We start from the raw sequence: 17,861 nt of genomic DNA on the forward strand, positions 1-17,861 counted from the left end.
ACTTAATTTTCTTGATTCATATACTGCTGTCGTTTAGTTTTCTAAGATCAAAAGTGCGATTAGTTATGATGTTGAATTAGAACTTATGAGTATTTTAGTTTTCTAACTTTTATTTCAAAAATTTTTGCTCGTATATTCTTGCAGAAAAGGTAAAGGATATGCAAATAAGTTTTGTGTGTGTGTGATAATTAAAAGATGCATCTTCATAATAATCACCTGATCGTGTAAGATGAGAAATATTTAAATCCTCAGTGTTTTAGGTCATTCTTGTAAAGTTCAATACGTGTCTTTACTAAATTGTACAGCTTAAGGTCTTTCAGGTCCATTTCTCCCATCCCATATGGGTCTTAAATTTTCAACAAATTCCCCATCCCCTTTCTCCCACATTGAACGGTTCAGTAGAAAGTCGAGTGTGAGTGTTTAAGAAGTCGAGTGTGAGTGTTTAAGATCCATTGAGGTCCCCTTCAGTCAGCAATTGTTTGGATATTAGACTTTAGTGAGTCCCTCTTAGATAACTTCCTCAACTCTTTGTTGAGAAAAAAAAAATTGTACAGCTTGTTTTTTATATCAATTATATTTCTTACATTTCTAACGTTTTTGTAAAAAAAAAAAATAATAATAATCTCCCGATCGTTATTAGACGGCTGCCTCGACCAAGTCATTTACTATTTCGGTGGTTCAGGAATACAGCAGTCGTAAATAGTATGTAAAATAAAACATCAAAATCGAACATTAAGAAGTGAAGCAACTGCATGTAAGTGGTGGCGCAGCTGAGTAGTGATGCGCTGCTCGCTCTTGTTGTGGAGTCTGGTGGTGTAATCAATCCGCGCGTTCTTGCAGTGGCTGACAACAAGGAGAAATGAGCAGTTCACAAGCTTCTCATTCCCTGGCATTTAGGGTGATGAGACTATGCAGGCCGTCTCTCCACGTCGAAACCCCTCTCAAATTCGACCCCTGCGATCTCCTCTTCGGCGAAGACCTCTTCGACCACCCTCCTGCCGCCGCTCACCTCCCTCGTCTCCTCTCCGACTTCGCGGACTCTTCTTCTTCCGATCTCACTTATCGCTCCCGATTCCTTCTCTCCCACCCTTCCGACTCCCTCGGCCTCTCTGCTCTCCTCGTCCTCCCCCAGTCCTTTGGGTAACCCACCCCTTGACTTCCTTTGCCTTATCTTCCCCTTTTTCTGGTACAGATTTTGTATTTTATTTGTTCTCTTTATGGTTTATTCTGTAGGGCAATATATTTGGGAGAGACATTTTGCAGTTATATTAGTATAAATAACAGCTCGAATTTTGAAGTCAGGGATGTTATCATCAAGGTCAGATTTGTTTATTAGTTAATCTTCTTCTTTCTTTCTTTTGGTTCTATTAATTTGTTCAGTTGATGTCATTTGCAACTTTTACTTTATTTTAATGATCTTTTTGCACCCACAAAAAAATTAGTAGTAAGCAAAAAGGAGTGTGATGGGCTTGTAACATTTTACTATGGCTCTAATATGGAGTAAAATTACTCCGCATATGATTCTAATATGTTATAGATAACATTAAATGTATGCAGCAAAATGGCCAGCCTAAAGGAAAGAAATACAAGGGGAATGGACAAAATTTCATGAGAATTAGTGGACTGTTTACTATACTAAAAAGGACATCTGAGGCAAGTTTTTCAGAACTGCTCTTAAGGAGCTATGAACATAGAGAAAATTGGGGAGAGAGTGCTAAGTCAAAGAGTTGAGGTTGTAAGCTCATGCTAAGGCTATCTTAGGAAGATCTGATGGCAATTTCTGTAGAGTTTGATTGAATCAGATAGTACTAAAGAGTATGAGAATTTGACCCAAAAAAAAAAAAACGTGTGCTTGGATAGAGGATTATTCAGAGAAGTTTTTGGAGTGGGAAGATAAAATGGTGATCAGAAATTGTGTTTGTGATGAAAGCAAATAATGGCCAATCCAAACAAATAATGCTATTTGCTTTGTTTATTTGGTCCTCATGATTTGGAAGTGATACATGGATCTTCACAGGCAGAAGTCCAGACAGAGAGACAGAGGATACTGCTCTTAGATACATCAAAATCACCTGTAGAATCCATACGTGCTGGAGGGCATTATGATTTCATTGTGGAACATGACGTAAAAGAACTTGGTGCACATACGTGAGTTCCATGTTTCCATCATCAACTTAAATTTAATATACACAGTTTGCCTCGAGTAGTATCCTAATTTGGCTTTGTCTGTGCGGTGCAATATTGACAGGTTGGTTTGTACAGCTCTTTACAGTGATGGTGATGGGGAGCGTAAATATCTTCCTCAGTTTTTCAAATTCATTGTTGCAAATCCACTTTCAGTCAGAACAAAGGTACCAATGCTCCCAAGTCCTCGTTGTTCACAATTTAAACAATTTTAGGTGACTGGAATGTAGCTTACATATCTGCGAAACATTTCACAGCTAAAATTTTTCAGTTACAATGATTGCTGTGTTTTGGCTGCTTTAAAATTTTTTACCTGCAGGTTATCATTACTTTCTCTTGCTTGTTCTAGCCAAACATTTTGCTCATTTCTATCCTTCTTTTGCTTTTGTGCAGGTTCGGGTTGTCAAGGTACATTGAAGTTTTGTTTATGTTCATGATCCTTCATACGTATTTACATAATAAGTTGCATTTAACCTCTTTGAATTGTTAACTAAGTATATTCTCAGCTTTCTTTCAGTGGCATGAATCAGTGAAGGGTCAAAATTGTACTGCTAACTTTATTACAATGCTTTCAAATGCCCTTTTGTATCAGGAAACTACTTTTTTGGAGGCTTGTATAGAAAATCATACCAAATCAAATCTCTTTATGGACCAAGTAGAGTTTGAGCCAGCTCAATACTGGAGTGCTACATTACTTCAGGCTGATGATAATTGTTCAGAAAATGATTCATTAACTAGGTAAGTAGATTGTGCATGCTATATGCTGTAGTTGCTGGAGCTAGAGATGTGTCAAATGTTGTTTAATTTAGACCTTTCTATTAGTGTATTTGAACATCAAGTTCTAATTTCTTCTGATAGGGAATTATTTAAGCCACCTACACTTATCAGATCTGGAGGAGGAATTCACAACTATCTGTATCAATTGAAATCATCCGTACAGGGACAGCCACAAATGAAAGTTGAGGGAAGTAATGTCCTTGGCAAATTTCAGATAACATGGCGAACAAATCTGGGTGAGCCTGGTCGCCTGCAGACGCAACAGATTCTTGGTAGCGTAAGTGATTTCCAAGCATATCAGTTGAAATTTAGGTTAACACATGCCTAGATTTTGCAAGCAAAGGGGGGTTACTGATCACTGTTTAGATGTAACTCGTCCGAGAGATGATGGTGTCACAAATGAATTTTACGCTCTGCAGCTTGCCAATATCTACTTATCACATCTTACTGGGTATCTTGTGGTGAATAAAAGGAGAGATCTGCTGCAAGAATAGAAATAGGAAAACTTCCAAAGCTTGTATTTATTTTTTACTTGTTAAAAAGAGATTCTTGGCATCTTTGAGTCTTAAGAGTTACGTCTGACTTAGACCTGTAGGTACATATTTTACCTATTGATATAAAGTTTATCTTCTTAGGTCTCTGATATTTTATCTGCTTTCAGCCTGTAGTACACAAAGATATTGAGTTGCAGGCTGTGGAGGTACCATCTCTTGTCATCTTCGAGAAGCCCTTCTTGGTAACTTTCATTTATTTAAGCAAATAGGACTAGGGGGGTCAAATTATAACTTGCTGTATTCATTATTTCTTCTCTTTGTCCTCCTATGATCCTTTTTTTTTTCTCTTACAGTTGCGCTTAAATCTCACAAATCAGACAGATAGGATACTAGGCCCCTTTCAAGTTTGGTTGTCGCAAAGTGATTCTTTTGATGAGAAGGCTGTTTTGGTCAATGGCCTTCAGATGATGGTGAGACATAAAAATGGCTAGCAGTAAACTTTGCTTTTGGGTTTTGTTAAGATGCTAGTTTAATCTTATTCTTCCAGCATTCTCTTGAATACTATATTCCACTGTTCCTGGTTGTTTGGAAGGGTTTGATTAAACATCTAAGAGACTTAGGTATGTAGTTATCACTTCATAGTAGGCTTTAGCTGACAATGATATTTGAAGCTTTGCAAGTCCATCCTATGAAGCTTACTTTGTCCATTGGATCCTCTTAACTTTTACGCATCATTGCAGCCTTTGGCGGAGGTGGAAGCATCGAGTTCTTCTGAATTCCAACTGGTAAGAAGAGTCTTCTGCAACATTTTTCTTGACCATATTAGTTTGAAGATTCAACTTTTGCTAAGTGAAATGCAAATTAATATCTCAACCTTTGAAAGTTTGGAATTTTTACTTTCTAATGGTCAGAAATTAAATGTTGTGCATGGCTGTTATTGGGAAGTATAGCTTCAGTTCTTGCAAAGCAGGACTTTTAATGTCTATGGGGATAAATGTCTACTGATGGATGTTTAAAAAATCAGAGTAAAAAGTGTTCAAGTTGCTAGCTATAACTTGATTTAATCTGCCAAAGCTGAAGAGAACCGACGTATTAGAAGATTGTATTTCTGTGCTTATTCCTCCTCCTTTCTCTCTTTCTTTTGTTAAGTTATAGTCTTAGTTTCTCAAAACCCCCCCGCTAGTATGTGGAAGGCACTGTTGACTATGCACGTTGTTAGTTGTATCAAATCTAGTAATCATTGAAATTGCTATGATTGGGCAAGTACGTGCAACTGATGATTTTTTCAAGCTTGGGACTTCATAGAAGTTACTCAACTGTTACTGCAATTGCTTGCCATAATTCTTGGTCCTTTTGCTTTCAGAACTTAATAGCAACAAAGCGCGGAATTCAGAAAATCACTGGAATTACTGTGTTTGACACACGGGAGAAGAAAACTTACGAGTCCTTGCTAGAACTAGAGGTTAGTATTCTATCAATACTTTGGCTGCAACTTTGACTAAACTTGGAGGCAAATGCTAAGATTGCTTTTTACTGACCTTGATTTGGCAACAGGATGATTTTATATATATATATATATATATATATATATATATATATAATTTTAATATTCCAAGAACCTACGAACAGGTTATTTGATCTTAAGTCTGTCAGTGGAAGGAAAAACCCATGTTGTGTTAGTCGGACTAAAGAAATGAGCAAGTATGATGGGATAGAGAGAGAGAAAAGTGATGACATTTCATTACCAGATCACATCCTTTTTAAAGATCAGATCATGGACTTTCAAGTCAGATTGAAAACACAATTTATGTGGGGTGGCTACTATAGTTGCTGATGGGTTTTTAATCTGACGTTTTTGGGGGTTATTGTGCAGATATTCGTGGATTCAGACTACACCTGAGCTCTTGTGCCTCCGGTTTGTTCACAGGATGTGCTCTAACTTGCGTTGTGAGCTTTCATGAGAGCTCTGCTTGGTATATTGTGCCCTTTGAGTCGGCGAGCTCGTCGGACTATGAGGCCCGGATACTACACCATTTCGGCGCTGATGCCTATTTATGATTGGCCCCGTGAACTTTGTGACCTTCCGTTTGAAGCATTATAGTGGATGAAGGAAATGATCTTCTTGACAAGAAATGTCTTCACCAGTCGTAACTGTATACCACATTCTACATGGATTTTGCTTCTTTGCTTGTATACTAGTTTAGAAAAAAATAATATAACGTCAATTGACTCTGGACATTTTTTTGTCTCCCTTTCTCCTTTTACAAGATCAATATGTTCCTGTAAGAACTTCTCCATTTTTTTTTTAATTCTTTTGCCTTTTGCTTTACACTTCTTTACACACACTATTAATTTGGTGTATCGTACATTTCTTATTTTAACATCTTTTATGTGTTGGATTTAATATGTTACACTCTGAAGTGTTACCTTTATTATGATAAAAAAATTTACTACTTTATATTTCGGTTTTTGATTTTCAACTTTTTGGTCAATATCGATTGGAGCAAATTACTTGAGTAACCATAGAGAGTTAACTATGAAGAGTTATTTGCCTAAATAAGTCCCTTCACAAAAAATATTTCCAAAATGACTCCCTTCACAAAAAATATTCCCAAAATGATTCAATTTCATACTTTATTCCCATAACAACTTTTTCTGTTATCCATTGGATCAAATTCAAATGGAAATGAGAAAAAGGATAAAACCCTTCATTAGCCATTAATATTGTCCAAAAATCACCTACATGACTACAGTATTCTACTTAGAATCTATCTTCTCTTTTTTTACTATAATACTATACTCTGACTTTACTTGTCACTTTACTGTCCAAAAAAGTCTTGAATACTTAACATAATCTGACGATATTTCTAAACATGAGAGCAAAAGTCTTGAATATTTAAATAAACTTGACAATATTTTCAAAGATGAGAGCAAAATCTAAAATTTGACTGTTCATCTTCGTTCCAGTTGCAGTAATTTTCTCTTTGTGATGCTATCCTTCTTATTAAAAAATAATAATAAAAGAAAAACTCAATACAAATCTAGGGAAACTGGAATTATCACTAAGCATGAAAGCAAAATCTAGAATTTTGATTGTTCACCTCCATTCCAGTTGCGGTAATTTTCTCTTTTTGATGCTCTCTTTCCTATTAAAAATAAAAAAAAAAAAAGAAAAAAAGAAGGAAAAACTCACTACAAATCTAGCAAAATTGGAATTATTAGTATGTTTATACAAAAATTTTCCATCACTTGTTAATTCAAAATTTTCCGTCACTCTCTCCATTCAATCAATCGTACAAAAATTAGTTTTGATTTTGTCATACTGCATTGAACGGGAACTCATTGTGCATGTGGCTATATGGGAGGAATAGCATGTAGAACTGAGGAAAATAGTCTTATGCTTTTTATTTGGAATCGATACTCGTCAGTCTGGAACCTCCTATGTTAATAATGGTGGTAACGAGAATTTGATTGAGTTTGAAGAATTTGATATAGAAAGCATGGAGGAGGTTGCTCCTTATTAGGGGATAAGCTCAGAAGATTAGATTAGTAATAAAACTTGGAGTTGAATCATTGTAGGAATATTTTTTGAAAAAAAAGGTTATTTTGGCAAAAAACTCTAACTATGAAAGGGACCAAAATTTATACATTTGATAGTTTAATGGGTGATTAGAACTTGGCAATTGAGATTGTTTTATTCTTCTTAACGTGATAATGCATGATTCAAAAAGGGCTTTATTTGGAATATTAAAGTTGTCCTAATTTTTATATACATTTCATCCATTGTATGTAATCAAATTAATGAGAGTAATATACATATAGTAACATATATATATATGTATATATAAGAAAGTAAATTAACTATTAATGCTTTAAAAGTATCACCTAATTTTATCTTTTTATTAAAAATAAAACATTGGACCCATTTGTTGATTTGAGCACCAAATAGACAGACTCAGCTGAAGTGGGACTATTGTAATTCCTTCAATGCTGTACAATTAATATGGGAAATGTAGATAGAGTTGGCAACCCTAAAACTTGAGCTTAAATTTGTCTAACATCTACTAACGCTACTAATAGTTCTCATATTTAGTGGGCGGCTTAAATCTTGCAACTGGGATGAAAATACAAATACTAAGAAAGAGTACCATTCCTGCCATTGCTCAATAACATCGTTCCATACTTCCTGAAGTCTGTACTCTGTAGTCAACCCTCCCAGAAAAATATCATCTTCAGTACTTCACAAAAATAGCTAAAATTGCTGTTAACTTGGCCCCAAAACTACCTCACGTTCTCCTCCAAGAAAAATTTGTTTCTCTATTGAAATCATGTAAGAAAGCCAGGCAAGTCAAAGCAATACAGACCCAGATTATAACTCACGCTCTTGACCCCAGCAACCAATATACAATCCCAACTTTACTTTCAAAATGCTTTGTTATAAACCAAGTCTCGTATGCCCACACGGTGTTCGATAGAATTCGTAGCAGAAATGCCTCCGTGTACAATGCAATGTTCAAAGGCTATCTGGACTATGAGATGTTCAATGAAGTAATATTGTTGTTCAATGATATGATTCGCGAAAATGTTAGTCCTAATGGTTACACATTTCCAATGGTGCTTAAATCTTGCCTGAGACTAATGGCCTTAAAAGAAGGCGAGATGGTGCATTCTTTGGTGTTGAAATTTGGGTTTAAGTCAAATACCTATGTCGGTTCTACTTTGATTGAAATGTACGCGAGTGCAGGCCAAGTAAGCTGCGCCTCAGATTAGAGGTGTCTTTAAATGCAATGGATGACGATTAATGGGTACTAAAAAAGTTAGTAAACTACATTGAAAAGTCTAGTCAAGGGTTTAGTATTTACAATGTGGAGTAGTATAGACTAAGATGGCAATTTGGATAACCGTTTTATTAGCCATAAATAATAAAAAAAAAAAGCGGGATATTATTAGGAATCAAAATTGCTAACCTTTTTTTTTCTTTTTTTCTTGAACTGTAAAATTGATTACGATTTAACTTTTCACGAGAGTTGGAATTACAATTTTATGATTTGAATGAACATCATCTTTTTTTTATGGATCGACGAAGTAAATAAATCGAATGAAGAATTACATCGTTGGTCTAACTATTGTTATTAACACTGATTAAGTGGGATTCATGAGTTAATTTCTTTGACAAAATGAAAATTTTTTTTTTAAAAAAAAACGAAAGGAGTATGTAAATGCAAAGCGTCCTATTGCAAGCATAAAACAGCGTGGGAGGGAAAATGTCTTTGGACTTTATCAGAGACCTGAGGTGATGGTGACACCTATCCGGGTCAGCGTATCCTTTTTGTCGCTGACATTGAAAAGGCTTATCTTTACTAATTTCGTCCTTTCTTAGCTGGAAACACGTAGATTAGAAGTGGCCAAATGGATTCAGATCCACCGGTCCATCCATATAAATGGATTGGATGATCCATATGAATTTAATGGATTTAAATGGATAATCATCTAAATTCAATTATGTTGATAGATTTATATGAATTATTCTTGCCATCCATATACATCTACTTAATTTAAAAAACAGAAAACATCACCATTACAATTTCCAATACACCTTTAAGTGTGTTTGGATAGTAAGTTATTTGGCCAAATATATTTGCTTACATCACCATTACAATTTCCAATACATCTTTTTATCTTCCCAATTACCTTTTTATCTCACATACATCACATCATAAAAAGTACTACAGTAAAAATATCTCAAATAACTTACAATCCAAACACACTCGTATGTCAGATTCATTTTGTGGGACCGTCTATTCCTTCCTTCATAATTTTCTTGTGTGTCAAGTTGCCAATTAATTACATTTTATTCGCTTCTAGATTCTAGATTTCTTCCATCCTTTTTAAAATTATATATTTAGTCTCTACTCTTGTTTTTTTAATTAAACTCTCATGTAGTAAAGACTACAAACATTTACATTCTTAAGTAAAGAAAAAGCAATAATGTATCAGACAGTGTTAAAGTAAATTTTTTATTCTTTTATTTATAAAAAGGATTTTTCTAATGAGCGTTCCCGCAACACTAGTTAAGATACATAAATGACACTTTCTTTTTTTTTAATAAATGGAAGGTTTTGAATCAAAAACCTCATACTTACAATCCCTCTCCTCTTATCAGCAACCCAATCCTCAAAAAAAAAAAAAAAACACCTAATTTATTAAGTAAATATAAAGTAGCTTGTATATCAATGGTATAATAAGGAGTTTCATACTATATTCTGACTTTACTTGTCACTTTACTGTCCAAAAAAGTCTTGAATACTTAACATAATCTGACGATATTTCCAAACATAAGAGCAAAAGTCTTGAATATTTAAATAAACTTGACAATATTTTCAAAAATGAGAGCAAAATCTAAAATTTGACTGTTCATCTTCGTTCCAGTTGCAGTAATTTTCTCTTTGTGATGCTATCCTTCTTATTAAAAAATAATAATAAAAGAAAAACTCAATACAAATCTAGGGAAACTGGAATTATCACTAAGCATGAAAGCAAAAATTATTATGATTATACAAAAATTTTCCATCACTTGTTAATTCAAAATTTTCCGTCATTCTCTCCATTCAATCAATTGTACAAAAATTAGTTTTGATTTTGTCATACTGCATTGAACGGGAACTCACTGTGCATGTGGCTATATGGGAGGAATAGCATGTAGGGCTGAGGAAAACAGTCTTATGCTTTTTATTTGGAATCGATACTCGTCCGTCTGGATTCTGGAACCTCCTATGTTAATAATGGTGGTAACGAGAATTTGATTGAATTTGAAGAATTTGATTTAGAAAGCATGGAGGAGGCTGCTCCTTATTAGGGGATAAGGTCAGAATATTAGATTAGTAATAAAATTGGGAGTTGAATTATTGTAGGAATATTTTTTGAAAAAAAGGTTATTTTGGCAAAAAAACTCTAACTATGAAAGGGACCAAAATTTATGCATTTGATAGTTTAATGGGTGATTAGAACTTGGCAATTGAGATTGTTTTATTCTTCTTAACGTGATAATGCATGATTCAAAAAGGGCTTTTTTTGGAATATTAAAGTTGTCCTAATTTTTATATACATTTCATCCATTGTATGTAATCAAATTAATGAGAGTAATATACATATAGTAACATATATATATATATATATAAAAATATATAAGAAAGTAAATTAACTATTAATGCTTTAAAAGTATCACCTAATTTTATCTTTTTATTAAAAATAAAACATTGGACCCATTTGTTGATTTGAGCACCAAATAGACAGACTCAGCTGAAGTGGGACTATTGTAATTCCTTCAATGCTGTACAATTAATATGGGAAATGACGATAGAGTTGGCAAACGCAACGGACCTTCTGTCCCATAACATGTGCCACTCTCTGTCCTACTTTTTATTATATTGCTATTTCTCCTTCATAAACATCATGTTTTAATTTTTTTTGTTTTCTTAAGATCTAATAACTATTAATTGAGTAATACACAAAATTTAACAAACTCAAACAAATCAAAATGCATAAAAAATGAGATTTTTTATGAATTTTCTGCTGTATTTTTTAATTTTCTATTATATATTACTTTTTTGAAGCTGTTGTATTTATTTTTTACTTAATTAATAGTTATTGAATCTTAAGGAAACAAAAAAGAATTAAAACATGATGTTTATATAAGAGAAAAAATAATATAATAAAAAGTGGCACAGAGAGTGGCATAGAGTGTGGAACAGAAGATCCGTTGCGGTTGGCAAACCTAAAACTTGAGCTTACATTTGTCTAACATCTACTAACGCTACTAATAGTACAGTAATAGTTCTCATATTTAGTGGGCGACTTAGAAAGAGCAACTGGGATGAAAATACAAATACTAAGAAAGAGTACCATTCCTGCCATTGCTCAATAACATCGTTCCATACTTCCTGAAGTCTGTAGTCAACCCTCCCAGAAAAATATCATCTTCAGTACTTGACAAAAATAGCTAAAATTGCTGTTAACTTGGCCCCAAAACTACCTCACGTTCTCCTCCAAGAAAAATTTGTTTCTCTATTGAAATCATGTAAGAAAGCCAGGCAAGTCAAAGCAATACAGACCCAGATTATAACTCACGCTCTTGACCCCAGCAACCAATATACAATCCCAACTTTACTCTCAAAATGCTTTGTTATAAACCAAGTCTCGTATGCCCACACGGTGTTCGATAGAATTCGTAGCAGAAATGCCTCCGTGTACAATGCAATGTTCAAAGGCTATCTGGACTATGAGATGTTCAATGAAGTAATATTGTTGTTCAATGATATGATTCGCGAAAATGTTAGTCCTAATGGTTACACATTTCCAATGGTGCTTAAATCTTGCCTGAGACTAATGGCCTTAAAAGAAGGCGAGATGGTGCATTCTTTGGTGTTGAAATTTGGGTTTAAGTCAAATACCTATGTCGGTTCTACTTTGATTGAAATGTACGCGAGTGCAGGCCAAGTAAGCTGCGCCTGCAGAGTGTTTGCTGAGATGGTTTTGAGGAATGTTGTTACATGGACTTCAATGATCAATGGTTTTGTTTTGAATGGCGATTTGTTTTCCGCAAGGAGGCTCTTTGATTTGGCACCCGAGCGGGATGTTGTGTTGTGGAATACTATGTTGTTAGGTTACATTGAGCACGTGGATATGGCGGAGGCTAGAAAGCTTTTTGATGTGATGCCCAATAAGGACTTGATGTCTTGGAATACCATGTTAAATGGCTATGCGAATAATGGGGATGTTGAACGGTGTGAAGAACTCTTTGAAGAGATGCAACAGAGAAATATCTTCTCATGGAATGGGTTGATTGGAGGGTATGCCCATAATGGACGGTTTGTTGAAGTCCTTGGAACATTCAAAAGGATGCTAAATGAGTCCGATGTGCAGCCTACTGATGCCACGCTTGTGAATGTGTTGTCAGCTTGTGCAAGGTTAGGTGCACTTGATTTGGGCAAGTGGGTTCATGTATATGCTGAGAGTAATGGGTACAAGGATAACCTTTATGTTTGTAATGGTTTAATTGATTTGTATGCCAAGTGCGGGATGATAGAAAGTGCAATCAGTGTTTTTAGGAACATGGGAAGAAAAGATTTGATATCCTGGAACACAATTATTAATGGCTTAGCAGTACATGGTCATGGAGCTTATGCTTTAAAGTTGTTTAGTGTCATGAAACTTGAAGGAGAAAAACCAGACGCAATTACTTTTATAGGTATTTTATGTGCTTGTTCACATATGGGTTTAGTTGATGAAGGATTTCAGTATTTTCAGTCAATGGTTGATGAGTACTCAATTGCGCCACAAATTGTGCATTATGGTTGCATTGTTGATCTACTAGGTCGTGCTGGACTTCTGGAGCAGGCTGTGGATTTTGTGAACAAAATGCCAGTAAAAGCAGATGCTGTGATTTGGACCACTTTACTTGGTGCTTGTAGAGTTCACAAGAATGTTGAAATTGCTGAACTAGCTCTTCAAAAACTTATCCAGATTGAGCCTAAAAATCCATCAAACTATGTGATGCTGGGAAACATTTATCGAGCTGCTAAAAGATGGAAAGATGTTGCACGACTTAAAGTTGCAGAGAGGGATACTGGATCTAGGAAATTGCCAGGTTGCAGCTCAGTTGAAGTTGAGGATGGAGTGGTTGAGTTCTACTCATTTGACGAAAGGCATTCTAGCTCAGAGGAGATATATGATGCCCTGAGAGGATTGATGAATGTGTTACTATCAGATGGATATGTCCCAGATTTTGTGGAGCTTGGTCAGGGAATCTAGAGAAGTGAAACAAAATTTTGTGTTGAGTACCTTTTTTGTGTTGATGTACAGTTCGATGCTTTTAACCAAGACCGAGGACATATACGATATAACATGCCATGTGAGAATAATAAAGCACCAAATTCAGTGGAAAATTTCCCAGACCCTGTTCTGATTTTGCTGTACCTGGATTTGCTTGATTCTGCAAAGAATGCCATAATCAATTATCAATCTGGAAAAGCTGTCTGGCAAATTTTACATCTACTATGTGAGGTTAAACCATGGTTTGTATGATGGTAGTCACTTTATTACTCAGTCTGATAGAAATGTGATAGATTAGGGATCACTCGGTCTGATAGTAGTCACTTTATTGATTTGTACTTTTCCAAATAATGAAGATCTTGTGCTTGAAAATGGACTTCTGAGCTGAAATATTAAAACTAAAATCAAGAAAAAGTGATTGAGACTTCTGAAATAAAATTGAGTCTGCAAAAAAAAAAAAAAAAAAGGTTCCAGAGAAGGATGGTGAAAAACCACGTGCACCAGAACCCCCCGTAAGTATAGTAGTAAATCCAATCCGGAAAAGCAAGTCTTGGAGAGGAACTCTACAAATCCTTGGCTGCAGAATCAAATTCAGCTGAGGACGTTATCAATTCCCTTTAACTTGGAATCTTAACACACTGCCATTAAAGCTGTTAACAAGTTGGAACATGTTTGCTTGGAACGAGATGATCATGGAACATTCTAATGACGAATCTCCAGCTTGAAGCTCCTGGTCTTGCGGTAAAGATCCAGTATCTGAAATGGATAAGGTGCAATTTTTTTAAACAGAACTCAAACTCCTTCCGCAGGAGCTGAAGACCGGATGCAATTGAAATGATTTTGTGCTTATGAATAAACAGAGGGCAAAGGTACATTGTTTTAGGAGCTCTTACATCAATCTTACACCAAAAAAGTTAACCATAATCTCATGCACTAATATTCTTCTTCTACTTTTGTAATTTCAAAAGTAACTAATCTAGAACCATGAATTTGCCCAATGAATCACCGTGATGAAGTATTAGTGAGAATAGGCATTTATCCTGCAAAATCACAGTTCGCTGCCGTTCTGCACTTGACCAGCACCTGCCCCTCCCTCACTCAACAATTTGAGTAGTACCAATATCCAAGAACCAACTAGAGCAAACCATAGTAACTTTTCCCTATGCCTTGCTCTTATATTCTCAGCCTCCTGCATTCTCACACGTCGTAACAAGCTAGGGATTAACCATTTTGATTGCTCACACATGGGTTTATCATACCAAAGGAAGAATCCGCAGCCATTGCCTTCCTAAACCATTGTCAGAAGCAAAAGACAATCAGATCTTCATGGATGATTTTTGCTTGCACTCGACTATGTGAACAGAAAAAGGAAGGAAAAGAAAAAATTCAAGTTCAAAGAGTTTTACTCCGTAGTTTTCACAGCAGAAGAACCTACTTCCTGGATTTTCATCTGTCCAAGAAGTCCTAAGCTTGGAAGCTTTGCCACAGTGACACGTCACAGGAACAGTTGTGACCTCTTCACTCTCTTTAACAACATTCTCTTTGCTTTGATCAAACTATGCAACAAGAAGTACATAGTGTCAATGCATACAAGATTTGCACGATAAAAAGAGACAAGATCAATTACAGATCTCAGTGGATTACATTGAGTGGCTTCAATCATTATCACCAAATTCAAAGAAATTTATTCATTGGAAAGCATTATACACACGCGATATGATAAGTGAAATTCCTAAATATGTCACTGTTTACACTGTCTTTGCAACTTTTGGAGGAAAAGGGGGCTGAAACTCCTTTTTTCCCTACTATATAAATAGCTCCCTGAGTTAAGCGTGATGATTTTCACAAGTGACTTTAGTAAACTGGTTAGTGATCAACATAACACACTTTAGTCAGAAGTACTTGGAACAGAACTCAACTATCTCAACATTGAGAGACTAGAATGAGATCTTTTTACACAGACTTGGGAGTATTACAATCATTTGCCAAACCAAACTCATCAAGGATAACAAACTGGTTCAAAAAACAAACGTTACTGAGTCCAAATATGTTCATTCTACTAATAACGACCCTCAAGTCAAATTTACATGTGAGGGTGATTGAAAACGAGGAAAGAAACAGGAACACTAATGAACCACAGGAAACTTAGTGCTAAGGTGAATATGCAGTTTCCTGGTCATGTCAACAGCTAGAGTGCTTAATTTTATCAGGCCTGATGTCCCCAAGTTGCCCAGTTAGCCTCACTTCCTACCCTTGGTATGCTATTAATCTTGGAAAGGGCATCAACCTTGAAGTTCGAACCACACATAACCCCCTCACTATCCACTCTTGGCATGGCTTTCATCTTGTGCATGGGATGTTCAAAGCTCATCAGTCCTCTTTCACTATGGAACATACAGCCTGCAATATTCAATCGCCCAAAACAGAAATCAGAAATTTTCCATGCCATAACATTATACATTCCACAAACTACTACCTCCATGCCACATTTAATGCTTCATTTTTAGTCTGTCCTAAAATATTGCTCACTTTTGCCACATTGAACGTTCTATTCAAATTAAATTATTATCGTGATGCCCTATGTGTTCCCACCTCTCATCAATCAGTCACATGTTTTCATTCGTCCCAGTGCTTAATTAAAAGAAAGACACTTGAACCAGTGACAGAGGTGGCATGAATTGTAATTTGGCCACCAGAAAATTTTAAAGTCAACTACTGAGGAGTTTGATCTCTCATCAGTCCTAGGAAAAAACACACACAAAACAAGAATAATCGTCCCAGAACTACGTACCGGTTGGGAATGGGGCAAAGGATTTAGCACAGCTTGCTTTTACCAGATTCACATCATCAGATATCATTAAAGAACCATTGGCTGCTATGCCCCAATAGAGCTTCACTACTTCATCAGCACCCTGCATTCAAAGTAGAAGGCATAGGCATCAGTCAAGATAGGGCCTGAAATTTAATAACAAGATAACATTCTAAACTTTGACATTTCAGAGGGCTTACAAGTGCAGCAAATGCAGTTCTAGCTTTGTCATCATAGATCACAAATCCAAAGCTGCCATCAAGATCCTTGAGGACCTGATGAGCCGGATAGGGGCTCCTGTCACGCAGTGTCCGGTATGCTTCAACAATAAACATGGCCTCATTGACACCCTTGGATAGTCCATATTGCTTGATAAGAGTGGGCAGATTTCTTAAACTCCCAGTGAAGACGCAGTATATGTCATTTACACCACAAAACATCCTAATACATAAAATTTAACATCCAAAACAAGTTTAGTCCCACAAGCAAAGGGGTTATCAGATGAATAATGCTTCTTCTCTTTTAATAACAAAAAGGTAAACCAGACACACAAAACATTTTATGGAATCGGGATCAGTGTCGTCCTTTTTATCACAGAAAGAATAATTTTTAGAGTCACGAGTTATCACATATAGGGCCTAACCCCAGTTTCATTTGGAATTTAACAAGTTCTTTACTTTCCTGCTTTTTGATATCTGTATTCTGTAATCTATTCTTTGTGAACGAAAAAAACCCATAAAACTTTCCAAAATCCAATTTGATGATCCCAGAGTTTTTTGACAAACAAGTACATTACATAAAACAGATCCCGTTCCCAATTTGCACTCATTTCATGCCATAGAAAAGTTAATTAAACATCAATTGTACCAAGTCAAGACAGAAAAGGAAAATAAAGGGAAAAATAGGATGATGAGAACCTTTGATGAGCGGTGATGTGTGATCTCTGAGGAGGGGCATAAGCCAGCAAGGCATTGTCAGCAAAGCCCAGAGAGAAACCATTATTGGAATGGGATGACAAGAAATCCTTCAAAGTCTCCTCAAGATTCTTAGCATTGTCAAAAGCTGGAGCATGGGTTGATGAGGCTGGACTCTTCAGCTCCTGGGGTGGAACAACCAAACCATTCTTGAATATTGCCAACATTTTGCTGTAATTCTTTCTCGTCCTTTGTAATTCTTCTCACCACTATCAAGACGAAGAAAGAAGAACAAGAACTGCTACTTTCTTTGTTTTTATGTAAAAGGAAAAGAGATTGTGAATAAATAGCCCGCGAAGAGAGACAGATAGATTGAGACTACTGATGGATAAGAGGGATTTGCTAAGAGTATTTATAGGTATTCCATTGAAGAATTTGATGACCAATGTTGAGTAAAAAGGGAGGTGGCAACGTTATCCAAACAGAAATTGCTGACTAGACAAAACGTCGACATTGTTAGTTTATACACATGGGATAATTTTTTTTATACACGAGGTCAGTTTTAGCATATATGGCATCTATTAATATCTGCTAGTTTTTTTTAAAAAAAAATATTACACCGTGTTGCTACTTAATTGGACTGAGTGACGCAATTTTCTAGAGAATTAATTAAGATTAATGTTTGCGAAAATGTTCGTTAAGATTAGAGGTGTCTTTAAATGCAATGGATGACGATTAATGGGTACTAAAAAAGTTAGTAAACTACATTGAAAAGTCTAGTCAAGGGTTTAGTATTTACAATGTGGAGTAGTATAGACTAAGATGGCAATTTGGATAACCGTTTTATTAGCC

At 35.6% G+C, this 17,861-nt stretch overlaps 3 protein-coding genes across 3 annotated transcripts; 2 read left to right on the forward strand and 1 right to left on the reverse strand.

The window, feature by feature from the left end:
* Nucleotides 1–671: 671 nt before the first annotated feature.
* Nucleotides 672–5,693, forward strand: LOC113730954 (uncharacterized). The gene is made up of 12 exons (XM_027255962.2): nucleotides 672–1,140; nucleotides 1,234–1,318; nucleotides 2,018–2,148; nucleotides 2,249–2,351; nucleotides 2,578–2,592; nucleotides 2,777–2,922; nucleotides 3,043–3,238; nucleotides 3,623–3,697; nucleotides 3,809–3,925; nucleotides 4,196–4,240; nucleotides 4,819–4,917; nucleotides 5,329–5,693. The coding sequence occupies exons 1-12, from the start codon at nucleotides 860–862 to the stop codon at nucleotides 5,353–5,355; spliced, it is 1,320 nt and encodes a 439-aa protein (XP_027111763.1). The 5' UTR covers nucleotides 672–859; the 3' UTR covers nucleotides 5,356–5,693.
* A 5,868-nt stretch (nucleotides 5,694–11,561) lies between these two features.
* LOC113728560 (pentatricopeptide repeat-containing protein ELI1, chloroplastic-like) lies at nucleotides 11,562–13,658 on the forward strand. Its single transcript, XM_027252956.2, has one exon. The coding sequence runs from the start codon at nucleotides 11,712–11,714 to the stop codon at nucleotides 13,263–13,265; it is 1,554 nt and encodes a 517-aa protein (XP_027108757.2). The 5' UTR covers nucleotides 11,562–11,711; the 3' UTR covers nucleotides 13,266–13,658.
* A 1,527-nt stretch (nucleotides 13,659–15,185) lies between these two features.
* LOC113730955 (stem-specific protein TSJT1-like) lies at nucleotides 15,186–17,457 on the reverse strand. Its single transcript, XM_027255963.2, has 4 exons — nucleotides 17,013–17,457; nucleotides 16,296–16,536; nucleotides 16,078–16,198; nucleotides 15,186–15,686 (listed from the first exon to the last, which is right to left on the reverse strand). The coding sequence occupies exons 1-4, from the start codon at nucleotides 17,234–17,236 to the stop codon at nucleotides 15,493–15,495; spliced, it is 780 nt and encodes a 259-aa protein (XP_027111764.2). The 5' UTR covers nucleotides 17,237–17,457; the 3' UTR covers nucleotides 15,186–15,492.
* Nucleotides 17,458–17,861: the final 404 nt, after the last annotated feature.

Source organism: Coffea arabica, chromosome 2e (assembly GCF_036785885.1).
Source record: "Coffea arabica cultivar ET-39 chromosome 2e, Coffea Arabica ET-39 HiFi, whole genome shotgun sequence".
NCBI lineage: Eukaryota > Viridiplantae > Streptophyta > Magnoliopsida > Gentianales > Rubiaceae > Coffea > Coffea arabica.